This window comes from Carcharhinus amblyrhynchos, unplaced genomic scaffold, assembly GCF_965287045.1.
Source record: "Carcharhinus amblyrhynchos unplaced genomic scaffold, sCarAmb.v2.hapA chromosome_337, whole genome shotgun sequence".
In the NCBI taxonomy this organism is placed as follows: domain Eukaryota; kingdom Metazoa; phylum Chordata; class Chondrichthyes; order Carcharhiniformes; family Carcharhinidae; genus Carcharhinus; species Carcharhinus amblyrhynchos.
This window is the reverse complement of record NW_027650077.1, coordinates 31,775-58,351: the sequence shown is the minus strand read 5'-3', so window position 1 is coordinate 58,351 and position 26,577 is coordinate 31,775. Positions and strand designations below refer to the sequence as shown.

The 26,577-nt window shown below is 54.0% G+C and overlaps 1 protein-coding gene across 1 annotated transcript; it reads right to left on the bottom strand.

The window, feature by feature from the left end:
- Window positions 1-275: 275 nt before the first annotated feature.
- On the bottom strand, window positions 276-25,698 carry LOC145339195 (uncharacterized). Its single transcript, XM_080183579.1, has 6 exons — window positions 24,575-25,698; window positions 4,310-4,806; window positions 3,323-4,057; window positions 3,062-3,235; window positions 2,623-2,995; window positions 276-430 (listed from the first exon to the last, which is right to left on the bottom strand). The coding sequence occupies exons 1-6, from the start codon at window positions 24,948-24,950 to the stop codon at window positions 276-278; spliced, it is 2,310 nt and encodes a 769-aa protein (XP_080039705.1). The 5' UTR covers window positions 24,951-25,698.
- Window positions 25,699-26,577: the final 879 nt, after the last annotated feature.

Genomic DNA, 26,577 nt, shown 5'->3' with positions numbered 1-26,577 from the left:
TCTATTTAAATACCGTACTACAGAACAGACTACAGAGCCTATATAAAAAGTATCTACAAACTGCAGCACACACAACTCAGACTGAAACAATATTAAATAAAATAAAATCACCTCCTGCGAGATCATCACCCCAGCAAAAATACAGTCAGTGGAGGTTAACAAGATTCCACGTGCCTGAAATCAATTTCAATTGCTTACAGCAGGGTTTGATGAGGCCAATTATCTCTCCCCCTAGCTGTGGACATTTTGGATCGCTGCACACAGACGGTCTACCTCTAGGAGCAGGGGGCAGCAACTAACATGGTGACCGAGAAGCACTTCCCTCCAATGGCTGTGCCCCAGCTGGTTTCAAAGTGTGCCCATTTCAACACCTTCTCGCCAATCCAGCCTCTGGCCTTAATGGACAGGCAGGTGAACTCCAACCCCTTGGCTAAAAGACGGGCCTGCGTTTGCTGCAATTATACAGAGCATTGGTGAGGCCACACCTGGAGTATTGTGTGCAGTTTTGGTCTCCTTATCTGAGGAAGGATGTTATTGCTAATAGAGGGAGTACAGCGAGGGTTTACCAGGCTGATTCCTGGGTCTGTCATATGAGGAGAGACTAAGTCGGTTAGGATTATATTCACTGGAGTTTAGAAGAGTGAGAAGGGGGGATCTCGCAGAAACTTATAAAATTCTAACGGGGTTAGACAGGGGTAGATTCAGAAAGAATGTTCCCGATGGTGGGGGCAGTCCAGAACTAGGGGGTCAGAGTTTGAGGATAAGGGGGCAAACCTTTTAGAACTGGGGTGAGGAGAAATTACTTCACCCAGAGGGTGGGGAATGTGTGGAATTCACTCCCACAGAAAGTAGCTGAGGCCAAAACGTTGTGTGATTTTGAGAAGAAATTAGATACAGCTCTTGGGGCTAAAGGGAGAGAGGGATATTGGGGTGGGGGGAAGGTGGGGATCAGGATATTGAATTTGATGACCAGTCGTGATCATAATGAATGGTGGAGCGGGCTCGAAGGGCCAAATGGCCTCCTCCTGCTTCTAGTTTCTATCCTCCAGCGAGTACGAGCCCCAAACTGTTTAATCTCTCCTCAACCTTCCCATCCCCGGAATCAATCTGGCGAACCTTCTCTGAGCTGCCACCACACCCTACCCGAAATAAGGAGTCCAAAACTGGACTCTGCGCACGACAGTGGGTGGCACAGCGGGTTAGCACTGCTGCGTCACAGCGCCAGGCACCCGGGTTCGATTCCCGGCTCGGGGGTCACCGTCTGCGCGGAGTCTGCACGTTCTCCCCGTGTCTGCCCGGGTTTCCCCCGGGTGCTCGGGTTTCCTCCCACGGTCCGAAAGACGTGCGGGTTAGAACGTAGAACATTCCAGCGCAGTGCAGGCCCTTCGGCCCTCGATGTTGCGCCAACCAATGGAACCAACGTAATGACCCTCGAACCTGAACTATTCCAATGTTATCCATATGCCTATCCACTGACCATTTGAACGCCCTTAAAGTTGGCGAGTCCACAACCGCTGCAGGCAGGGCATTCCACACCCTTACTACCCTCTGAGTAAACAACCTACCTCTGACATCCGTCCTATAATTACCACCCCTCAATTTAAAGCTACGTCCCCTCGCGTTGGCATTAGGTTAGGGCGCGTTGGCCGTGCTAAATTCTCCCTCAGTGTTACCCGAACAGGCGCCGGAGTGTGGCCACCAGGGGATTTTCACAGTAACTCCATCGCAGTGTTAATGTGAGCCTTACTTGTGACACTATTAAATAAACTTCACAAACTAAAGTTTACTTATTATTCACAAGTTACAGGGTCCAAATCCTATAAAGTTTGTTTACGAGTGTCACAAGTCGGCTGACGTTAACACTGCAATGAAGTTACCGTGAAAATCCCCTGTTCGCCACACTCCGGCGCCTGTTGGGGTAACACTGAGGGAGAATTTAGCACGGCCGATGCACCCTAACCAGCACGTCTTTGGGGGGAAACCGGAGCACCCGGAGGAAACCCCCACGCAGAGGATAAGGGGTAAACCTTTCAGGACTGAGGCGAGGAGAAATTTCTTCACCCGGAGGGTGGTGAATTCGCCCCCACAGGAGGGAGCGGAGGCCAAAAAAAACGTCGTGCGGTTTCAAGGAGAAAGCGGAGCGCCCAGAGGAAACCCGCGCAGGCACGGGGGGAAGGTGCAGTCTCCCCGCACAGACGGCGACCCGAGGCTGGGAATCGAACCCCGGGGGGGGATCCCCCCACCCCTCCCCCGGCACCGCGAGGGCAGCATTGCGAACCCGCTGCGCCGTCCTACCCGAGGGGACGTAGCTTTAAATTGAGGGGGTGGTAGTTACAGGACGGATGTCAGAGGTAGGTTCCTTACTCAGAGGGTGGTAAGGGCCCTGCCTGCAGCAGTGGCGGACTCGCCAACTTTACGGGCGTTCAAACGGTCGGTGGATAGGCACATGGATAACACTGGAATAGTTGAGGTTAGAGGGTCATTAGATTGGTTCCGCCGGTCGGCGCAACATCGAGGGCTGAAGGGCCTGTACCGCGCTGAAATGTTCTACGTTCTACCCAATTATGCCAACCCGCTGCGCCGTCCCACCCGAATGAGATTAGGGTGTTAGGATACACTCACCTTCTCTGTGGCTCCTTAATTCCTCGGATTTGTGGAAGTCAATGCTGGCGTAAGTGTTCAGGGCGGCGTACAGTCTGGTCTGGGGGGCCGAAGGGTCCGCGCCGCTGCTGTCCGCGCTCAGGTCCAGGTCAATGTAGTTCAGGCCGTCCTCAAAGCCGGCGGACATGTGCCGCGATATCCCGGCGCCCGGCCCCTCCCCTCCGCTGCCGCTCCCGCCCTTCCGCCCGCCGCCCTCCAGGGAGGCGGAGGCGCGGCGCCCCCCCGCACGGGGGGCCGAGGGGCCGGCGGTGGGGGCGGCGGTGGGGGCCCCGGACGGCGGGGTCAGGAAGGTCTCGGAGCGGTGGCGCCGCCGCCCCCCCGGGCCGCCCGGACCCTCCCCGGTGGTGGTGGTGGTGGTGGTGGGGGGGGAGGAGGAGGAGGAGGTGGAGGAGGCCGGGACCAGGCCCAGGCCCAGGCCCGGGAGGGCGGCGGTCTCGGCGGGGAGGGGGCTGCCGGGAGGCCCCCGGCGGGGCCCGGAGGCCGGCGCGAAGGCCAGGTTGGCGTACTCGGGGGCGGGCCCGGCCGGGGCCCGGCACCGGAACTCGATGCTGACGTACTCCCCGGGGCTGTGCGGCTCCCCGGGGGGTGGGGTGGGGGGGGGCTGCGGCGGCGGGGGCTGGGGGGGGTTCTCCCTCCTCCGGGGCAGGGTGCTGGCCCTGGCCCTGGCCCTGGCCACGTCCAGGCGCAGGCCCGCCGCCGCCGCCTGCCGGCACCACCCGCCCGGTCCGGAGGGGCTCCGGGCGGCCGGGGGGGGGCCCGCCTCGGGGGGAGGGGGGGCCGGGCCGCTCTGGGTGTTATCCCCCAGGCTGTCGCTGCTGGAGGAGGAGGAGGAGGGCGGCGGAGGAGGAGGGGGGGGGTGGAGGGCCTGGCCGGAGCAGGGAATGGAGGCCGGCTGCTTGTAGGAGCGGGGCAGGGAGCGGTAGCAGTGGGAGTCGGCCGGCTGGGCTTCGCCCCCCCGGCGTAGGCCGGGGCGGGCTTCCCGGCTGGCGGGGGGCGTGCTCGAGGCCGAGCGGCCGGCGGGCGACATGTTCATGTAGTCGCTGCCGCCCCCCGGCGAGCTGCCGCCGGGGGACATGAGCATGTAGCTCCCGCCCCCGCCCCCGCCCCCGCAGGCCTGCGGACCCCCCGTCGGCCGAGGGGCCCGGGGGGTCATGGCCACGTAGTCGTCCCCCGAGGCCCGGCCCGCCGCCCCCGCCCCCCCCGGCAGCATGGCCACGTAGCCGCCGTCGGCCCCCCCGCCCCGCGGCCCTGCCCCCTCGCCCAGCCGGCCCGGGCCTGGCCCCTCCGCCTCCTGGCCCCGGGGCGGGGCCCCCATGGCGACGTAGTCGGGCTGGGGCCTCCCCGGGGGCGGCGGGAAGCGGCCGCGGGAGCCGTGCTCCTCCCCCCCATCCTCCTCCTCGTCGTTGGAGGAGGAGAGGGGGGGCGAGGGGGAAGGCGGGGGAGGCGGGGAGGAGGATGAGGAGGAGGAGGAGGAGGAGGAGGAGGAGGAGGAGGCCCGGCCGCAGGGGGAGCGGCGGCAGGCGGGGTGGGGGGTCAACCTGGGTGGGCCCTGGCGGGGCGGGGGGGGAGGAGGAGGAGGAGGAGGAGGAGGAGGAGGAGGGGGGCGCCCGGGGGAGGGGCTGGGGGGCGCCTCGTCGGCGCTCCGGGCCCGGGCCAGGCCGCAGCGCTGGGCCGGGGAGCCGGCGCCGCCCCTCCTGGGCGGCGGGTGCTGGCAGCGGGCCGGCGCGGAGATGGGGTTGGAGCTGGTCGGCTGGCCCTTGCCCCGCAGGCGGAACTCCTCGCTCAGCGCCTTCATGGCCTCCAGGATGGTCTCGTGCATGTGCTGGGCCACCGCCGGGTCGTCCACCTGCATCCAGAGCTCGCCGGGCCCGGTGACGGCCGAGCGGCCCACCTCCACGAAGAAGAAGCTCTCCGAGTGCCCGCAGCGGCGGACGTTCATCAGCTGCAGCGTAACGGCCTCCCCGGCCTCCGCGCCGGGCTTCACCAGGCTGACCGTCTTGTCCGTCAGGCACAGCCGGTAGACGCCGCTCATGTTCCGCGACTGGCCCAGGCCCCGCGGGCGGAGGTTAACCTGCCAGACCTCCTTGTAGGGCGGGCCGGGCGCCGCGTTGTAACCGGGCTCTCCGTTCTCCACTTGGGATTTGCCTACAGTGGAAAGAGGGGGGTGAGGGTGGGGGGGAGAGAGAGAGAGAGAGAGAGAAGGATCAGAATGACCAATGTTCCTCCGGCGATGGTGAAATCGACGCCCCTTTAGATTCTGACTGACCGCTGGGAATATCTCTCCCCCCCCACCCTTCCCCAATTTAACACAACTAAACCCGTCAAAACCTACTACCGCTAAGGCGGCACAGTGGGTTGGCACTGCTGCCTCGCAGGGCCAGGGACCCGGGTTCAATTCCGGCCTTGGGTTCACTGTCTGTGTGGAGTTTGCACATTCACTGACCACCCCCCCCCCACTCCCACGTCTGCATAAGTTTCCTCTGGATGCTCCGGTTTTCTCCCACAGTCTAAAGATATGGATTGGCCACGCTAAATTGCCCTTTGGTGTCCAAAGATGTGCAGGTTAGGTGGATTGGCCATGCTAAATTGCACCTTAGTGTCCAAAGATATGTGGGTTAGGTGGATTGGCCATGCTAAATTGCCCCTTAGTGTCCAAAGATGTGTAGGTTAGGTGGATTGGCCATGCTAAATTGCCCCTTAGTGTCCAAAGATGAGGTTAGGTGGATTGGCCATGCTAAATTGCCCCTTAGTGTCCAAAGATGAGGTTAGGTGGATTGGCCATGCTAAATTGCCTCTTAGTGTCCAAAGATGTGCAGGTTCGATGATTGGCCATGCTGAATTGCCCCTTAGTGTCCAAAGATGTGTAGGTTAGGTGGATTGGCCATGCTAAATTGCCCCTTAGTGTCCAAAGATGTGTAGGTTAGGTGGATTGGCCATGCTGAATTGCCCCTTTTTGTCCAAAGATGTGTAGGTTAGGTGGATTGGCCATGCTAAATTGCCCCTTAGTGTCCAAAGATGAGGTTAGGTGGATTGGCCATGCTAAATTGCCCCTTAGTGTCCAAAGATGTGCAGGTTCAATGATTGGCCATGCTAAATTGCCCCTTAGTGTCCAAAGATGTGCAGGTTGGGTGGACCGGCCATTCTAAATTGACCCTTAGTGTCAGGGGGATTTGTGAGAAGAGGGGTTACAGGAGTAGGGCCTCGGTGGGATTGTGGGCAGACTTGATGGGCCAAATGGCCTCCTTCTGCACTGTAGGGATTCTATGAAGTGCCTGTCCTGGTTCTTGGACACACACACACACACACACACACACCCTTCTCTTTTCCCTCCTGGGATCGACAGTTCCCTTTGAAAAGTCGCACTGATGGAAAGGCAGCCAGTTTGCTGTGTTGTACGTGAACATCAAAGGTCTAAGTGCAGGAGACTAACTCCCAATTTGTACAAGCTTCTGGCCGCTGCTCCAACTGTTGACTCACTCAGTAGATTTATTTGTGCACCTTGTTGGTGAACTATTGATTGGTGAGAGCTTGAGTGCTGACCCGTGCGGGGCCTCACTGTGCCTTCGGACTAACTCTCCCTACGGGGCATGTCTCATTTCCTCCGTCACGCTGCTAATTTCCTCTCTCCCTGTGTTCGCCTCAACCATTTTTACAGAGTATTAGAAGCCCCATAAGGGCAGGAGCTCAACATTCAGCCCATCGAGCCTGCACTGACTCTCTAAAAGAGCATCTTACCCAAGCCCAACCAACCCTATCCCGGTAACTCTGCACATTTAGCATGGGCAATCCATCTAACCTACACATCTTTGGACACTAAGAGGCAACTTAGCATGGCCAATCCATCTAACCGGCAGATCTTTGGACACTAAGAGGCATTTTAGCATGGCCAATCCATCTAACCTACACATCTTTGGACACTAAGGGGCAACTTAGTCTGGCCAATCCACCTAACCTGCACATCTTTGGACACTAAGAGGCATTATAGCATGGCCAATCCACCTAACCTGCACATCTTTGGACACTAAGGGGCAATTTAGCATGGCCAATCCACCTAACCTGCACATCTTTGGACACTAAGAGGCATTATAGCATGGCCAATCCACCTAACCTGCACATCTTTGGACACTAAGGGGCAATTTAGCATGGCCAATCCACCTAACCTGCACATCTTTGGACACTAAGAGGCATTATAGCATGGCCAATCCACCTAACCTGCACATCTTTGGACACTAAGGGACAATTTAGCATGGCCAATCCACCTAACCTGCACATCTTTGGACACTAAGAGGCATTATAGCATGGCCAATCCACCTAACCTGCACATCTTTGGACACTAAGGGGCAATTTAGCATGGCCAATCCATCTAACCTACACATCTTTGGACACTAAGAGGCATTATAGCATGGCCAATCCACCTAACCTGCACATCTTTGGACACTAAGGGGCAATTTAGCATGGCCAATCCATCTAACCTACACATCTTTGGACACTAAGAGGCATTATAGCATGGCCAATCCACCTAACCTACACATCTTTGGACACTAAGGGGCAATTTAGCGTGACCAATCCACCTAACCTACACATCTTTGATTATTAAGGGGCAATTTAGCATGGCCAATCCATCTAACCAACACATCTTTGGACACAATGGGGCAATTTAGCATCACTAATCCACCTAACCTGCATATCTTTGGACTGTGGGAGGAAACCGGAGCAGCTGGAGGAAACCCACACAGACGCAGGGTTACCACGCAGACTCCGTACTGACAGTGAACCAAGCGGGGAATTGAACCTGTGACACTAAGGAGCAATTTAGCATGGCCAATCCACCTAACCACTTGGCCCATCGAGCCTGCGCCAACAGCAATCCCACTCAGGCCCTATTCCCGTAATCCAACGCATTCACTCTGCTAAATCCGCCTGACACTAAGGGGCAATTTTAGCATGGCCAATCCACCTTAACCTACACATTTTTGGAGTGTGGGAGGAATCCGGAGGAAACCCACGCAGACACGGGGAGAACATGCAAACTCCACACAGACAGTGCCCCGAGCCGGGAATCGAACCCGGGTCCCTGGCGCTGTGAGGCAGCAGTGCTAGCCACTGTGCTGCCCTATTCCTTTTCCGAAGTCACTCCTGTACCTGTATACCATGCCCTTTAAGTTGCAAGAACTCGAATCCCCTCATGATTTTGAGTGCCTCTATCACATTTCACGTTCACCTTTGTGGAGCGACTGTGACCCGGCAGCACACCATTCTCCAGATCACTCATTCCAAGTATTGTTCTCGTTCACCTCGCCCAGACAGACATACACACAGGGCAGCGTACAAGCTTCACATTATCACCACTCGAGTATCATGGGCGGCGCAGTGGGTTAGCACTGCTGCCTCACAGCGCCAGGAACCCGAGTTTGATTCCCAGTTTGTCTCTGTGTGTGTGTGTGTGTGTGTGTGGGGTGTCTGCACATTCTCCCCATGTCTGCGTGGGTTTCCTCTGTGTGCTCCAGTTTCCTCCCACAGCGTGCTGGTTAGGGGTGCGTTGGCCAGGCTAAATTCTCCCTCAGTGTTACCCGAACAGGCACCGGAGAGTGGTGACTAAGGGATTTTCACAGTGGCTTCATTGCAGCGTTAATGTCGGCCTTACTTGTGACACCGATAGATAAAACTTTAAAACATATCAATGCACAGTCTGCACATTGTCCCCAGGTCTGCGTGGGTTTCCTCCAGTTTCTTCCCACAGTCCGAAAGATGTGCTGGTTAGGGTGCATTGGCCGTGCTAAATTCTCCCTCAGTGTCACCCGAACAGGCGCCGGAGAGTGGTGACTAAGGGATTTTCACAGTGATTTCATTGCAGTGTTAATGCAAGCTGACTTGTGACAGTAATGAATTAACTTTGTAAAACTTGGGGCCCTGCAGAACAGGGGGCACGGTAGCACAGTGGGTTAGCACTGCTGCTTCACAGCTCCAGGGACCCGGGTTCGATTCCCGGCTCGGGGTCACTGTCTGTGTGGAGTTTGCACATTCTCCCCGTGTCTGCGTGGGTTTCGTCCGGGTGCTCCGGTTTGCTCCCGCAGTCCGAAAGACGTGCCGGTTAGGTAGATTGGCCGTGCTAGAATTGCCCCTTAGTGTCCTGAGCTGCGTAGGTCAGAGAGATTAGCGGGTAGCTGTGTAGGGATAGGGGGGTAGGGCCTGGCTGGGATTGCGGTCGGCGCAGACTCTTTCTGCACTGCAGGGTTTTATGATTCTATGATCTATGAACACTTGTCCCACAGCCAGGAAAGATAAATTAACCTTGCAACTCATACTTGCATCTGAGGCACAACCAGGAATAATGATAAGAAAAAGACCATGATAGTTTGACCCGGTCTCACTCTTTCAGATGAGTTTGGAAATATTTCAATCAGCAATAAATATTGTACACCACGCCAATAATTTTTCATCCTAATTGCTTCTGTGGGCCATGTTAATTTTTTTCCTTCTTAAGGGTTATATCCTATCCCCTACTCTATGATAGCAGCTGAGTGGTAACTCCCCACAGTTGCATATTACTTGGGTCTTTCATTCTGTTCAGGTGATGGGCTCATAAAGCTCTCTGTATTCGTGTGTGCAGGTTGACACTGTGGCTCTTGGATTACAGGCTACAAGACAGATGAAGTGCTTCATCAGAAATGCACACCAGGTTCCACTTCAATCCTTCACCTCCTCCCCCTCTCACAACCCAGCAGGCCTACCCCCAATCATTCGCAAAACCAAGTTCCCTCCCTCCTGCTGGAGGCAGCTTGGGGGAAAGATAGAATTGGCTGTCTGAATTGTCCCCCATCAAACACTCCCAGGACAGGTACAGCACGGGATTAGATACAGAGTAAAGCTCCCTCTACACTGTCCCCCATCAAACACTCCCAGGACAGGTACAGCACAGGGTTAGATACAGAGTAAAGCTCCCTCTACACTGTCCCCCCCATCAAACATTCCCAGGACAGGTACAGCACGGGGTTAGATATAGAGTAAAGCTCCCTCTGCACTGTCCCCCATCAAACACTCCCAGGACAGGTACAGCACGGGGTTAGATACAGAGTAAAGCTCCCTCTACACTGTCCCCCCATCAAACACTCCCAGGACAGGTACAGCACGGGGTTAGATACAGAGTAAAGCTCCCTCTACACTGTCCCCCCATCAAACACTCCCAGGACAGGTACAGCATGGGGTTAGATACAGAGTAAAGCTCCCTCTACACTGTCCCCCCATCAAACACTCCCAGGACAGGTACAGCACGGGGTTAGATACAGAGTGAAGCTCCCTCTACACTGTCCCCCCATCAAACACTCCCAGGACAGGTACAGCACGGGGTTAGATACAGAGTAAAGCTCCCTCTACACTGTCCCCCCATCAAACACTCCCAGGACAGGTACAGCACGGGGTTAGATACAGAGTAAAGCTCCCTCTACACTGCTCTCCCCCATCAAACACTCCCAGGACAGGTACAGCACGGGGTTAGATACAGAGTAAAGCTCTCTCTGCACTGTCTCTCATATTGGGCTGCTGGTGGGCAGACAGCTTATGCAATTTGCAGTCTGAATGCAGCCGGGTTGGCATGGAGACGCTAACAAGGACAGAACCAAGCAGGCACCAGTCAATAGGCAGCTCGTACTGTGCACTGAGACTGGATCAATCAGCAGACTGTACTGCCGGCAAGATCAATCACCAGACTCAACGTTTCACTAATTTCAGAAAGAAAAAAACACACAATGAAATCTGGAATCAGGGGTTTGTGGCCTGGGTAAAATGAACCAGGATTTAGCACCTATCTTACGTTAAGTTGATCTTTCTCTACACCCTAGCTATGACTGTAACACCACATTCTGCACCCTCTTCTTTCCTTCTCTATGAACAGTATGCTTTGTCTGTGTAGCGCGCAAGAAGCAATACTTTTCACTGTATCCCAATACATGTGACAATAATAAACCAAATCAAATCCTTCTCCCTTATGTACTCTATGAACAGTATGCTTTGTCTGTGTAGCGCGCAAGAAACAATACTTTTCACTGTATCCCAATAGATGTGACAATAATAAATCAAATAAGGCTTCTTTTGGCTTGCTCCTGCCCATCAGTCCAACCAGGCTATGATCCAACTGAGGATACTTCATTTTTCTCGTCTCTAAATCTCTCATATCAAAGCCTTTATTTCTTTCTAACTCACGTTTATCCAGCTTCCCCCTCATAATGACTCTTCTGTTAACCTCAAACATTCCCCTGTGGGAGCGAGTCCCACATTCTCCCCCACTCCCCTCGTGGGAGCGAGTCCCACATTCTCCCCCACTCCCCCCGTGGGAGCGAGTCCCACATTCTCCCCCACTCCCCCCGTGGGAGCGAGTCCCACATTCTCCCCCACTCCCCCCATGGGAGCGAGTCCCACATTCTCCCCCACTCCCCCCGTGGGAGCGAGTCCCACATTCTCCCTCACTCCCCAAGAGATTTTTCCCAAATTCCCCATTGGATTCATTTCAACAGCTCCTTTTAACTGAATGGAGAAGCACTAGACAGGAACGTTATGAAAAGGAACAAGACAGAGCCACTGAAGGAACCATTCGGGCCAACCAGCTGGGGGTAAAACGGGTCTGGAGGGAGGAAATCCAGACGGAGGAGCAGCTCAGGGCCCCGGCTGAAGGCACTGCCACCAATGGCGGAGAACTGGGAATCTGGGAGACGCTGGAAATTGGAGGAGTGCTGAGATCTGGTGGGGTCGTGGAGATGGAGATTACAGAGATGGGGAGAGGCCGAGGCCACGGAGGGATCTGAGGACAAGGATGGGGAGTTTTAATTAAAATGGAAGCGCGGCCTGACCGCGTAGGTCTCCGCGTATGGGGGGGGAGGTGGGGCGGGAGGGACTTGGTGCAATGTAGCGCAAGGTTTGGGTTAGCTTTAAAGTTCACAGAGAGCAGAACATGGGAGGCCAGACCAGGAGGACGTTCAGATTGTCAGGCCCAGGAGAAGCAGAGGCAGGGAACGAGTTTTAAGCTTATTTATTGGTGTCACAAGTAAGGCTTACATTAACACTGCAATGAGGTTACTGTGAAAACTGCCCCCCCCCCCCCCCCAGTCGCCATACGCCCGGCGCCTGTTCGAGGGAGGATTTAGCACGGCCAACCAGCACGTCTTTCAGACTGTGGGAGGGAAACCGGAGCACCCGGAGGAAACCCACGCAGACACGGGGAGAACGTGCAGTCTCCGCACAGACAGTGACCCAAGGCCGGGAATCGAACCCGGGCCCTTGGCACTTTTTTTTTTAAAAAATTCATTCGTCGCCCATCCCTAATTGCCCCTTGGAGGGGCAGTTGAGAGTCAACCACATTGGCTGTGTAGGCCAGACAGGGGTAAGGACGGCAGATTTCCCTCCCTAAAGTGAACCCAGGTGGGATTTTCCGACAACGGTTTCGTGGTCAATTCTCAATTCCAGATTTTGTTTCAGACTGAATTCAAATTCCACCATCTGCCGTGACGGGGAGTCGAACCCGGGTCCCCCCAGAACATCAGCTGCGTTTCTGGATTAATAGTTTCTGGATAATAGCACTAGGCCATTACCTCCCCATAGCACGGCCAACGCATCTAACCAGTACGTCTTTCGGAGTATGGGATATTTTATCGTGGATATTAGTGAGGATATTTTTTATTTCTGTCCCTGATTCGGGGGTCTCTGGTAAGTGAAACCCACTCCTTTACCTCCCCCCTGTCCAATCCTCTTCATAACCTTCAGACAGTAATCAGGGGTCGCCCCACAGTTTTTTCATGCCACAGAAACAAACTGTGTTCAACCCTCTTCCAACGTCTCCTAAGCCCGCACGGTCTCTTCTGCAAGCTCTTTTGGAACGTCTTGCTGACTTCCGAAGACCAAAACTCCCTCGGGCGTCAGCCCTGAAGCACAAACCCTGCGGACGCACACACAGCAGGCCGGTCCGGAGCACGCGAACTCGGAGCAGGAGTAGGGCCATCCGGGCCCCCTCGAGCCTGCTCCGCCGTTCAATAAGATCACGGCTGGTCTCTTCGTGGACTCAGCTCCACTCACCCGCCTGCTCACACTAACCCTGCATTCCTTTACTGTTCAAAAGTCTACTTATCTTTGCCTTAAAAACATTCAACGAGGTAGCCTCAACTGGGCAGGGGATTCACAACCCTTTGGGTGAAGAATTTCCTCCTCAACTCAGTCCTAAGTCTGCTCCCCCTTATTTTGAGGCTGTGCCCCCCCCTAGTTCTAGTTTCACCTGCCCAATGGAAACAACTTCCCTGCTTCTATCTTATCTATTCCCTTCGTAATCTTATGTGTTTCCATAAGATCTCCCCTCATTCTTCCGAATTCCAATGAGTATAGCCTCAGTCTACTCAGTCTCTCCTCATAAGCCAACCCTCTCAACTCCGGAATCAACCTGGTGACTCTCCTCTGCACTTCCTCCTGTGGCTGTATATCCTTTCTCAACTAAAGAGACCAAAACTGTACACATACACATACCAGGCCAACACACATTTTATACCATAAACGGCAGAACCCTGAGGAACATTAACACAGAGGGATCTGGGCGTGCAGGTCCACAGTACTTTAAAAATGGCAAACAGGCGTCCAAGGTGATTAAGAAGCGTAGATCCCTACAATGCAGAAAGAGGCCCTTTAGCCCATCGAGTCTGCACCGAACACAATCCCACCCAGGCCCTACCCCCATATATCATACCCACTAATCCCTCTAGCCTACGCATCCCTGGACACTAAGGGGCAATTTCTTAGCTTGGCCAATCAACCTAACCCGCACATCTTTGGACGGTGGGGAGAAACCTGAGCACCTGGAGGAAACCCACGCAGACACAGGGAGAATGTGCAAACTCCACACAGACAGTGACCAGAGCCAGGAATCGAACCCTGGACCCTGGAGCTGTGAAGCAGCAGTGCTAACCCCCTGTGCTACCGTGCCACCCACGTAGCACGCTTGCCCTCATCAGCCTGGACACTGAGTGCAAGAACTGGCAAATCATGTTGCAGCAATATAAAACTTGGTTAGGCCACATTTGGAGTATTGGGTGCAGTTCTGGTTGCCACATACCAGAAGGACATGGAAGAGAGAGTGCAAAGGTTCACCAGGGTGTTGCCTGGTCTTGAGGGTGTTGGCTATGAGGAGAGTTTGAAGAAACTAGGATTGTTGTCACTGGAAAGACGGAGGCTGAGGGGAGACCCGATAGAGGTCGACAAAATTCTGAGAGGCTGGATGGAGAGTCAGAGGCATTTATCCCCAGGGCAGAAGTGTCAATTACAGGGGACACAGGTTCAAGGTGGGGTTGGGGGGAGTTTAAGAGAGATGTGCTGGGTACGTTTTTCCATGCAGAGAAAAACTGAGTGGCACGGTAGCACAGCGGGTTAGCACTGCTGCTTCACAGCTCCAGGGTCCCGGGTTCGACTCCCGGCTCGGGTCACTGTCTGTGTGGAGTTTGCACATTCTCCTCGTGTCTGCGTGGGTTTCCTCCGGGTACTCTGGTTTCGTCCAAAGATGTCCAGGTTAGGTTGATTGGCCGTGCTAAGAAAATTGTCCCTTAGTGTCCAGGGATGCATAGGTTAGAGGGATTAGTGGGTACAATATGAGGGGGTAGGGCCTGGGTGGGATTGTCGCTGGTGCAGGCTCGATGGGCCGAATGGCCTCCTCCTGCACTGTAGGGATTCTATGATTCCTTCAGGTTGGTCTCTGTCTCAAAGTTTTAATCATTTTATCACAATGATCTGGGTATATAAAAATAATGAGGGGCATAGATAAGGCCACTTGGAATACTGTGTACAGTTCTGGTCACCCTATTATAGAAAGGATATTATTAAACTAGAAAGAGTGCAGAAAAAAATTACTAGGGCCCTACCGGGATTTGATGGTTTGAGTTATAAGGAGAAGCTGGATAGACTGGGACTTTTTTCCTCTGGAGTGTAGGAGGCTGAGGGGTGATCTTATAGAGGTCTATAAAATAATGAGGGGCACAGATCAGCTAGATAGTCTATATCTTTTCCCCAAAGGTAGGAGAGACTAAAACTAGAGGGCAGAGGTTTAAGGTGAGAGGGGAGAGTTACAAAAGGGTCCAGGGGGACAATTTTTTCACACAGAGGGTGATGAGTGTCTGGAACGAGCTGCCAGAGGTAGTCGTAGAGGCCGGTACAATTTTGTCTTTTAAGAAGTGTTTAGACAGTTACATATCCCTCGATCCCTTTAGCCCCAAGAGCAATATCTGATTTCTTCTTGAAATCACACAACGTTTTGACCTCAATTACTTTCTGTGGTACTGAATTCCACACATTCACCACCCTCTGGGTGAAGAAATTTCTCAACATCTCAGTTCTAAAAGGTTTACCCCCTTATCCTCAAACTATGAGCCCCCCTGGTTCTGGACTCTCCCACCATCGGGAACATTCTTTCTGAATCTACCCTGTCGGAATTTTATAAGTTCGTAGAATCATTACAGGGCAGAAGGGGGCCACTCAGCCCATCACGCCTGCACCAACTGAAATCCCACCCAGGCCCCATTCCTGTAACCTCACATATTCACCCTGCTAATCCCCCTGACACAGCACAATTTAGCATGGCCAATCCACCTAACCTACACATCTTTGGGCACTAAGGGGCAATTTAGCATGGCCAATCCACCTAACCTGCACATCTTTGGACACTAAGGGACAATTTAGCATGGCCAATCCACCTAACCTGCACATCTTTGGGCACTAAGGGGCAATTTAGCATGGCCAATCCACCTAACCTGCACATCTTTGGGCACTAAGAGGCAATTTAGCATGGCCAATCCATCTAACCAACACATCTTTGGATACTAAGAGGCAATTTAGCATGGCCAATCCACCTAACCTACACATCTTTGGACACTAAGGGGCAATTTAGCATGGCCAATCCATCTAACCAACACATCTTTGGATACTAAGAGGCAATTTAGCATGGCCAATCCACCTAACCTACACATCTTTGGACACTAAGGGGCAATTTAGCATGGCCAATCCACCTAACCCGCACATCTTTGGACACTAAGGGGCAATTTAGCATGGCCAATCCCCCTAACCTACACATCTTTGGACACTAAGGGGCAATTTAGCGTAGTCAATCCCCCAAACCTACACATCTTTGGACACTAAGAGGCAATTTAGCATGGCCAATCCACCTAACCTACACATCTTTGGACACTAAGGGGCAATTTAGCATGGTCAATCCACCTAACCTACACATCGTTAGACACTAAGGGGCAATCTATCATGGCCAATCCACCTAACCTGCATATCCTGGGAGGAAACCGGAGCACGTGGAGGAAACCCACACAGACATCGGGAGAATGTGCAAACTCCACACAGTGACCCAAGCCGGAAATCGAACCCGTGTCCCTGGCAATGTGAGGCAGCAGTGCTAACCACTGTTGCGCTGACCACACTTCAGGAAGGAGGCGAGGATCCTCGAAGGGGGGTGCGGAGGGAGATTTACCAGGGTGGGGTCCCCAGCAATGGGTGGGGGAAACGTCAGCTCCGAGATTCGAGTTGGGGGAGCCGGGGTGGTTCCCTGGGGAGTAAAGGAGATCGAAGGGAGATGCGATCGAGGTGGACGCGGACTCTCCTAATCTGTCACAGAGAGAAGCCGCTTCCATTCTCTCGGGCGTAACCAGGACTCGGAGACACGGACGTAAGATTTTGCACAAGGGATACGGAGGTGGTTGGGGGGGGGGGGGGGCGAATGTGAGTGAAGATCCTTACCCAGCGAAGGGTAAATTCACTGCCCATGAGGGTGGTGGAAGGGGACGAACAAGTGGGAATTGGATGGGCATTCCGAGAGAAATTAAGTTCCCAGGATACAGGAATGGCAGGGGGCGGGGAGAGTAGTCACAGTCCAAAGATGTGCGGGTTAGGTTGATTGGCCGTGCTAAGAAATTGCCCCTTAGTGTCCGGGGAGGAATAGGTTAGCGGGATTAGTGGGTATAATATGGGGGTAGGGCCTGGGTGGGATTGTATTCGGTGCAGACTCGATGGGCCGAAGGGCCTCTTTCTGCACTGTAGGGTTCTATGAATGGGGCTGTCTGGATTGCTCTGCAGAAACCCAGCATGTACTCAACGTCCCCCCCATGCCGACACTATGGTTAAGAAAGCCCCACCAACGCCTCTACTTTCTCAGAAGACTAAGGAAATTTGGCATGTCCGCTCCGACTCTCACCAACTTTTACAGATGCCCCATAGAAAGCATTCTTTCTGGGTTGTATCACAGCTTGGTCCGGGCTCCTGCTCTGCCCAAGACCGCAAGGAACTACAAAAGGGTTGTGAATGTAGCCCAATCCATCACACAAACCAGCCTCCCATCCATTGACTCTGTCTACACTTCCCACTGCCTCGGGGAAAAGCAGCCAACATAATCAAGGACACCCCACACACCCCGGACATTCTCTCTTCCACCTTCTTCCATCAGGATAAAGATACAAAAGTCTGAGGTCACGTACTGACCGACTCAAGAACAGCTTCTTCCCTGCTGCTGTCAGACTTTTGAATGGACCTACCACGTACTAAGTTGATCTTTCTCTACACCCTAGCTATGACTGTAACACCACATTCTGCACTCTCTCCTTTCCTTCGCTATGAACAGTACGCTTTGTCTGTATAGCGCGCAAGGAACAATACTTTTCACTGTATCCCAATACATGTGACAATAATAAATCAAATCCTTCTCCCCTATGTACTCTATGAATGGTATGCTTTGTATAGTGTGCAAGAAACAATACTTTTCACTGTCTCCCAATACATGTGACAATAATAAATCAAATCCTTCTCCCCTATGTACTCTATGAATGGTATGCTTTGTATAGTGTGCAAGAAACAATACTTTTCACTGTCTCCCAATACATGTGACAATAATAAATCAAATCCTTCTCCCCTATGTACTCTATGAATGGTATGCTTTGTCTGTATAGCACGCAAGAAACAATACTTTTCACTGTCTCCCAATACATGTGACAATAATAAATCAAATCCTTCTCCCCTATGTACTCTATGAATGGTATGCTTTGTCTGTATAGCGCGCAAGAAACAATACTTTTCACTGTCTCCCAATACATGTGACAATAATAAATCAAATCCTTCTCCCCTATGTACCCTATGAATGGTATGCTTTGTATAGCGCGCAAGAAACAATACTTTTCACTGTATCCCAATACATGTGACAATAATAAATCAAATCCTTCTCCCCTATGTACCCTATGAATGGTATGCTTTGTATAGCGTGCAAGAAACAATACTTTTCACTGTATCCCAATACATGTGTCAATAATAAATCAAATCCTTCTCCCCTATGTACCCTATGAATGGTATGCTTTGTATAGCGTGCAAGAAACAATACTTTTCACTGTCTCCCAATACATGTGACAATAATAAATCAAATCCTTCTCCCCTATGTACCCTATGAATGGTATGCTTTGTATAGCGCGCAAGAAACAATACTTTTCACTGTATCCCAATACATATGACAATAATAAATCAAATCCTTCTCCCCTATGTACCCTATGAATGGTATGCTTTGTATAGCGTGCAAGAAGGTTTGAATGGTTCGGCTAGAGTTGTAATAACCTGAATATATGAGAGTCGTTTTGCTAAGATGTCGGAACAATGGGTTTAATATTAAAGCGTAAGTGTATCGAGTTAATTGACTTCAAGGTTCTTTTTTTAAGTTTATTTATTAGTGTCACAAGCAGGCTTACACTAACACTGCAATGAAGTTACTGTGAAAATCCCCCAGTGGCCACACTCTGGCCCCTGTTCGGGTAACACTGAGGGAGAACTTAGCACGGCCAACGCGCCCTAACCGTCTTCCAGACTGTGGGAGGAAACCGGAGCACCCAAAGGAAACCCACGCAGACACGGGGAGAACGTGCAGACTCCACAGCAGACGGTGGTCCCAAGGCCGGGAATCGAACCTTGGTCCTTGGCACTGCGAGGCAGCAGTGCTAACCACTGTGCCACAGTATGAATGAATGAATTACTAATTTCGAATTAAGAGATTCCGATCCACAAAGGCTTTAAAAAAAGACTTTCGAGAGCGAGAGATGAGAATGATAAATGGGTTCCCTAATTTACAAACCTCTCTCCCCCGCACCACCCAACCATTTTCAACAAATGTACAAGAGACATATTCTAAAAATCACCTGCTACTGCAATCTAACTCTCTTTGTCAAAACACAAAACCCAAACTATAATTACTTCATACATAGACACAACAATATGAATATACAATAGCCAAGAGAATAAAGAAGTAGTGGGGGAGAGAGGGTGTAAACAGGAAAAATAAATACAAGGGTCGGGCTCTAGAAGGGGAAAGAGCAGGGAAAACATTCGAGGAGACACAGACACGGAGAGGGAGAGAGACAGACAGAGACACGGAGAGAGACACACACAGAGAGAGAGAGAGACACACACAGAGAGAGAGAGAGAGACACACATACACAGAGAGAGACACACCCACACAGAGACACACACACACACACAGAGACACAGAGAGAGAGAGAGACACAGAGAGAGAGGGAGACCAGAAGGAGTGAGCGAATGGAAAAAGGGGGAGGATTGGAGGGTGAATGTCACCGGGGATGGGGGGGTGGTAGTGGGGTGGTGAGGGGGGGGGGTGGTGGGGGTGCTGTAGGGAGGGGAGAAAGGGGAGAATGTAGGAGGAGAGGGGGCGAAAAGAAGAGCTGGAGAGCTGGGTCGGATCAGACAGGGGTGAGAAATCGGGCAGAGACACTGCGGAAAAGAGGGAGAGAGAGAAGCAGCAAAGGAGGGCGGCAGGAGGGAAGGAGAGGGGAAGAGAGGAGGCAGCGGAGGGGAGGGCAAGGAGAGGGGCAAAAGGTGCAATAACCTCTGGAGGAGGAGGGAGAGAAAGCAGGATCGGGGGGGGGAGGAGGCGGAGGATCGGAGGGATGGGGGGAGTGAGGGAAGGAGAGGGGGAGTACTGAAGGTGTGATCATTCTTTGCGGGGGAGGTGAGAGCATAAGTCAGAAATGAATGAGTTGCGGTGTCGTTAGGGTGCTGTACTTCAGGGAGGCGAAGGCATGGGGGACTGGAGGGGGAGAATGACAGTGACTAAGTGTAGAGGAGATGGGGGGGGGAAAATGTGAAAGTCTCTTAGTTCAAGGTACACCGGTCTGGGTGAGGGCCCGGGCCAGGTCAAGAGAGACAGACTGAGAGAGTGGAGGAGAGAGAGAGAGGGAGTGAGGGCAGACAAGAGGTGAAGAGGGTAGAGGGAGTGTGACAGTCTCAGGTCGGAGGGGCAAAGGGGTGTGACAGCGGAGGAACGCCGCTGTGTAGGGTTTGAGAGATGGAGGAAATTTTAGAATGGAATGGTGGGGGCAGCAGAGGATGGAGAGAATGAGAGAGTGGAGGAGAAGGGGGTGGAGAGAATGGATGGAACCAGTGTGAGAATGGAGGTGGAGAGAGGATGGAGCGAGTGTTAGACTGTATGGAGTGAAGGGGGGGGGGGGACATGGATCAAGCTTGAGGATAGTCGAGGAGGGAGGGACTGAGGGAAGGGAGTGAGGAGGAGAGTTGCACAGTAGTTGATTCAGAGCTTGGCACACGGAGCGAGGGGGTAAAATTAAGGATGAGGGTGTTGGAGGCGGAGGCAGTGTGCGGGTGGGAGTTACTTTAGTTACGAGAAGGGAGTGGGTGGAGATGGAGTGCGAGGCAGTGGAGTTTGAGGGTCAGGAGGGTGGAGGTGAAGGTCTGAGGCTCCATACCGTGTAGCATCTCCCTCAAGAGCCTGGTACCTGAGGGAGCCAATGTGAGAGGGGTTGATGTACATGAGGGGGAGGGGATGGGGTAGTGTGGAGGTTTAGGTTTGAGGCTTTTGAGGGTGAGGGGTTGAGGGTTGGAGTGGTTTGAGGGGTTGTGGAATGTGAGGATAGTGAGGGTGAGGCAGTTGAGGTTTTTGAGGGTGAGTGGTCAGCATAGTGAGGACTGAGGAGGGTAGAGATAGTAAGGGGTGAGGAGGGTAGGGAAGGAGAGTGTGAAGAACTCGAGGAGGGTTTTACCCTGGAGGACTTCCCTCAGAGCCTGATAGCAGTGGAGAGTGAGCGGTGGAGAGTGAGTGTGAAGAAGTTGAGGTTTTTGAGGGGGTTGAGGGTGAGGAGGGGTCGGGATAGTGAGGGGTGAGGAGGTTAGGTAGAGTGAGTGTGATGGAGTTGAGGAGGGTTTTACTCCAGAGGAACCTCCTCAGAGACTGATGGAGGTGCTGATGGAGTGAGAGTGTGGGGTGGTTGAGGTTTCTGAAGGGGTTGAAGGGTCGGGATATGAGGGGGGAGGAGGTTAGGGAGAGTGAGTGAGTTGAGGAGGGTTTTACCCTGGGGCACCTCCCTCAGAGTCTGATAGGGGTGGAGTGTGAGTGTGAAGATGTTGAGATTTTTGAGGGGGTTGAGAGGGGTCCGGTTATTGAGGGGTTAGGAGGGTAGGGAGAGTGAGTGTGAGAGCGTTGATTAGGGTAGGGAGAGTGAGTGTGAGGGTTGAGGAGGGTAGGGAGAGTGAGTGTGAGAGGGTTGAGGGTGTTTACCCTGGAGGACCTCCCTCAGATCCTGGTAGAGATGGAGTGTGAGAGTGAAGAGGTTTTTGAGGGGGCTGGGAGTGAGGGGTTGGGATAGTGAGGGTTGAGGAGGGTAGGGAGAGTGAGCGTGAGTGATTGACAAGGGTGGTTACCCTGGAAGACCTCCCTCAGAGCCTGATAGAGATGGAGTGTGAAGAAGTTGAGGTTTTTGAGGGGGTCGAGAGTGAGGGGGTCGAGAGTGAGGGGGTCAGGAGACTGAGTGTTGAGGAGGGTCTGGATGGTGAGGGTTGAGGAGGGTCTGGATAGTGAGGGTTGAGGAGGGTCCGGATAGTGAGGGTTGAGGAGGGTCCGGATAGTGAGGGTTGAGGAGGGTCCGGATAGTGAGGGTTGAGGAGGGTCCGGATAGTGAGGGTTGAGGAGGGTCCGGATAGTGAGGGTTGAGGAGGGTCCGGATAGTGAGGGTTGAGGAGGGTCCGGATAGTGAGGGTTGAGGAGGGTCCGGATAGTGAGGGTTGAGGAGGGTGTTTACCCTGGAGGACCTCCCTCAGAGCCTGATAGAGATGGAATATGAGGGGGCTAGGAGTGAGGGGTCGGGATAGTGAGGTTTGAGGAGAGTCAGATAGTGAGGGCTGAGGAGAGTCCGGATAGTGAGTGTGAGGAGGGTGTTTACCCTGGAGGACCTCCCTCAGAGCCTGATAGAGATGGAATATGAGGGGGTTAGGAGTGAGGGGGTTAGGAGGGTTGAGGGTCGGGATAGTGAGTGTGAGGAGGGTCGGGATAGTGAGGGTTGAGGGGGGGTCGTGATAGTGAGGGTTGAGGGCGATGATGCCTAGTGAGTGCGAGGAGGGTCAGGATAGTGAGTGTGAGGAGGATGGGGATAGTGAGTGTGAGGAGGATGGGGATAGTGAGTGTGAGGAGGATGGGGATAGTGAGTGTGAGGAGGATGGGGATAGTGAGTGTGAGGAGGATGGGGATAGTGAGGGTTGACGGGGATGGGGATAGTGAGGGTTGAGGAGGATGGGGATAGTGAGGGTTGAGGGGGGTGCAGATAGTGTGAGGAGGATAGAGACAGTGAGGGTTGAGGGGGATGGGGATAGTGAGGGTTGAGGAGGATGGGGATAGTGAGGGTTGAGGTAGGTCCGGATAGTTAGGGTTGAGGAGGGTCCGGATAGCGAGTGTGAGGATAGGGGCAGTGAGGGTTGAGGGGGATGGGGATAGTGAGGGTTGAGGGGGATGGGGATAGTGAGGGTTGAGGGGGATGGGGATAGTGAGTGTGAGGAGGATGGGGATAGTGAGTGTGAGGAGGATGGGGATAGTGAGTGTGAGGAGGATGGGGATAGTGAGGGTTGAGGAGGGTCCAGATAGTGAGTGTGAAGAGGATGGGGATAGTGAGTGTGAGGATGGGGATAGTGAGGGTTAAGGGGGATGGGGATAGTGAGGGTTGAGGGGGATGGGGATAGTGAGGGTTGATGAAGGATGGGGATAGTGAGTGTGAGGAGGATAGGGACAGTGAGGGTCGAGGGGGATGGGGACAGTGAGGGTCGAGGGGGATGGGGACAGTGAGGGTTGAGGGGGATGGGGATAGTGAGTGTGAGGAGGATAGGGATAGTGAGTGTGAGGAGGATAGGGATAGTGAGTGTGAGGAGGATGGGGATAGTGAGGGTTGAGGAGGGTCCAGATAGTGAGTGTGAAGAGGATGGGGATAGTGAGTGTGAGGATGGGGATAGTGAGGATTAAGGGGGATGGGGATAGTGAGGGTTGAGGGGGATGGGGATAGTGAGGGTTGATGAAGGATGGGGATAGTGAGTGTGAGGAGGATAGGGACAATGAGGGTCGAGGGGGATGGGGACAGTGAGGGTTGAGGGGGATGGGGATAGTGAGGGTTGAGGGGGATGGGGATAGTGAGTGTGAGGAGGATGGGGATAGTGAGGGTCGAGGAGGATGGGGATAGTGAGGGTCGAGGGGGAAGGGGTCGGGATAGTGAGTGTGAGGAGGATAGGGATAGTGAGGGTTGAGGAGGATGGGGATAGTGAGGGTCGAGGGGGATGGGGTCGGGATAGTGAGTGTGAGGAGGATGGGGATAGTGAGGGTTGAGGGGGATGGGGATAGTGAGGGTCGAGGGGGAAGGGGTCGGGATAGTGAGTGTGAGGAGGATAGGGACAGTGAGGGTTGAGGGGGATGGGGATAGTGAGGGTCGAGGAGGGTCCGGATAGTGAGTGTGAGGAGGGTGGGGATAGTGAGGGTCGAGGGGGAAGGGGTCGGGATAGTGAGTGTGAGGAGGATGGGGATAGTGAGGGTCGAGGAGGGTCGGGATAGTGAGTGTGAGGAGGATGGGGATAGTGAGGGTTGAGGGGGATGGGGATAGTGAGTGTGAGGAGGATGGGGATAGTGAGGGTCGAGGGGGATGGGGATAGTGAGTGTGAGGAGGATGGGGACAGTGAGTGTGAGGAGGATGGGGACAGTGAGTGTGAGGAGGATGGGGACAGTGAGTGTGAGGAGGATGGGGACAGTGAGGGTGAGGAGGATGGGGACAGTGAGGGTGAGGAGGATGGGGACAGTGAGGGTGAGGAGGATGGGGACAGTGAGGGTGAGGAGGATGGGGACAGTGAGGGTGAGGAGGATGGGGATAGTGAGTGTGAGGAGGATGGGGACAGTGAGTGTGAGGATAGGGATAGTGGGGGTTGAGGAGGAAGGGGTCGGGATAGTGAGTGTGAGGAGGATGGGGATAGTGAGTGTGAGGAGGATGGGGATAGTGAGGGTTGAGGGGGATGGGGATAGTGAGTGTGAGGGGGATGGGGATAGTGAGGGTTGAGGGGGAAGGGGTCGGGATAGTGAGTGTGAGGAGGATAGGGATAGTGAGGGTCGAGGGGGATGGGGATAGTGAGGGTCGAGGGGGATGGGGATAGTGAGGGTTGATGAAGGATGGGGATAGTGAGTGTGAGGAGGATGGGGATAGTGAGTGTGAGGAGGATGGGGATAGTGAGTGTGAGGAGGATGGGGATAGTGAGTGTGAGGAGGATGGGGATAGTGAGGGTTGAGGAGGATCCAGATAGTGAGTGTGAGGAGGATGGGGATAGTGAGTGTGAGGAGGGTCGGGATAGTGAGTGTGAGGAGGATGGGGATAGTGAGTGTGAGGAGGATGGGGATAGTGAGTGTGAGGAGGATGGGGATAGTGAGTGTGAGGAGGATGGGGATAGTGAGTGTGAGGAGGATGGGGATAGTGAGTGTGAGGAGGATGGGGATAGTGAGTGTGAGGGGGATGGGGACAGTGAGTTTGAGGATGGGGATAGTGAGGGTCGAGGGGGAAGGGGTCGGGATAGTGAGTGTGAGGAGGGTGTTTACCCTGGAGGACCTCCCTCAGGGCCTGGTACCACTCCTCCTGCTCCTGCGCGCCCGCCGCCGCCAGGCACACGCTCTCGCTCGGGGTGAAGACACAGAGGAGGAAGCGGCCGCGCGCGTCGGCGCGCTTGTTCACGCTCGTGCCCGCGCCCAGCGGCAGCGCGCGGCGCGGCGGCGGCAGCGCGCGCCGCGGCCCGGCGCCCAGCCAGCCCCGCCCCCGCTCGGCCGGGTAGAGCTCCAGGCGCGGCGGGCTTCCCGCCCGACCGCCGGCGCCGCCGCCGCCGCCCGCCCGCAGCACGCACAGCCGCCGCTGCAGCCCCTTCCACTTGCGCAAGATCCCGCACTTGCGCACGTCCCGCTCCGCCGCGCTCTCGGCCATTGCAGCCCCCAAGGTTCCGGCGGCTCCGGCTTCAGCGCCGCATCTTCGCCCGGCCTCCCGCGCCGCTCCCTCGCCTCCTTTGCAGGAAATTTCTTTTGCACAGAGTCCCCGCCGCTGCAATTCAGAGTTTGCAAAGAAATTCCCCGTTTGCTCAAGTCCCCTTCTTGCTCCCGGTTCAAGACAACATCTTCCGCTTGCACAGTCCTCCCGCACCGCTCACTCGCCTCCTTTGCAAGAAATTTCTTTTGCACAAAGTCCCCGCCGCTGCAATTCAGAGTTTGCAAAAATAAATGCCCCTTTGACAAAGTCCCGTTCCTGCTCCCGGTTCAAGGAAGCAAATTTCGCTTGCACAGTCCTCCCGCACCGCTTCCTCGCCTCCTTCACAGAAAATTTCTTTTGCACAAAGTCCCCGTCTCTGCAATTCAGAGTTTGCAAAGAAATTCCCCCTTTGCTCAAGTCCCCTTCTTGCTCCCGGTTCAAGGCAGCATATTCCGCTCTTCCCGCACCGATCCCTTTGCGGTTAATTTCTTTTGCACAAAGTCCCCGCCGCTGCAATTAAGAGTTTGCAAAGAAATTCCCGTTCGCCAAAGTCTCACTATTGCTCCCCCGCTTCAGCGCCGCACCTTCCGCCCGCACGGTCCTCCCGCACCGCCTTTGCGGGAAAATTTCCTTTGCATAAATTCCCCGTCGCTGCAATTCAGAGTTTGCAAAGAAATTTCTCCTGTTGGGAAAGTCCCGGTCCTTGCTCCCCCCCCCGCCCTCTCCGCTTCAGCGCCGCATCTTCCTTCCACGCGGTCCTCCCGCACCGCTCCCTCGCCGCGTCTGCGGAAATTTTCCTAATGCACAAATTCCCCGCCGCTGCAATTCAGAGTTTGCAAAAGATTTCGCCCTTTGCCGAAGCTCCGCTTTTGCAATGTCTCTGTCTCCACTTTTACTCTGCTTCTGAGGCGCCTGTGAGCCCTATTGCAGATTTAAGTGTGTGTCTGTGTGTGTGTATACACATGCATATTACACACAGACGTACATACGCTGCATGTGCGTGTGCATGTTTTTTTAAAGTGCTGGCGAGGTTTGCAATCCTAAATAGGGAGATGCAGACTGACTGTAAGTAACGGGCAGACAGACTGCGCCTGGGTCCTAGTGCCCACACACTGCCACATGGCTACACTGACTGACAGGCAGACACACTCTCCCTGGGTCCTAGTGCCCCCACTCTGATCAAAGACGACTGGCTGACATGCAGACACACTCTCCCTTGGGTCCTGGTGCCCCAGCACTGATAAGAGTTCACACTGAATCCCGACAGTGCAGACAAAGACCATTCAGCCCATCGAGAATGCACCAACCACAATGCCACCCTATCCCCATAAGATGTTTACCCTGTTAATCCCACTGACACTAAGGGGCAATTTAGTGCGGCCAATCCACCTAACCTACACATCTTTGGACACTAAGGGGCAATTTAGCATGGCCAATCCACCTAACCTACACATCTTTGGACGCTAAGGGACAATTTAGCGTGGCCAATCCACCCAACCTGCACATCTTTGGACACTAAGGGACAATTTAGCATGGCCAATCCACCTAACCTACACATCTTTGGACACTAAGGGACAATTTAGCATGG

Excerpts from the sequence above, each read along its gene's own strand:
- LOC145339195 (XM_080183579.1), bottom strand. The coding sequence starts at position 24,950 with ATGGCCGAGAGCGCGGCGGAGCGGGACGTGCGCAAGTGCGGGATCTTG. Across the intron at positions 4,807-24,574 it reads CCTGAGGGAGGTCCTCCAGG|GCAAATCCCAAGTGGAGAAC; the intron begins GTAAACACCCTC and ends TTTCCACTGTAG. Across the intron at positions 431-2,622 it reads ATTAAGGAGCCACAGAGAAG|CCAAGGGGTTGGAGTTCACC; the intron begins GTGAGTGTATCC and ends CCCGTCTTTTAG.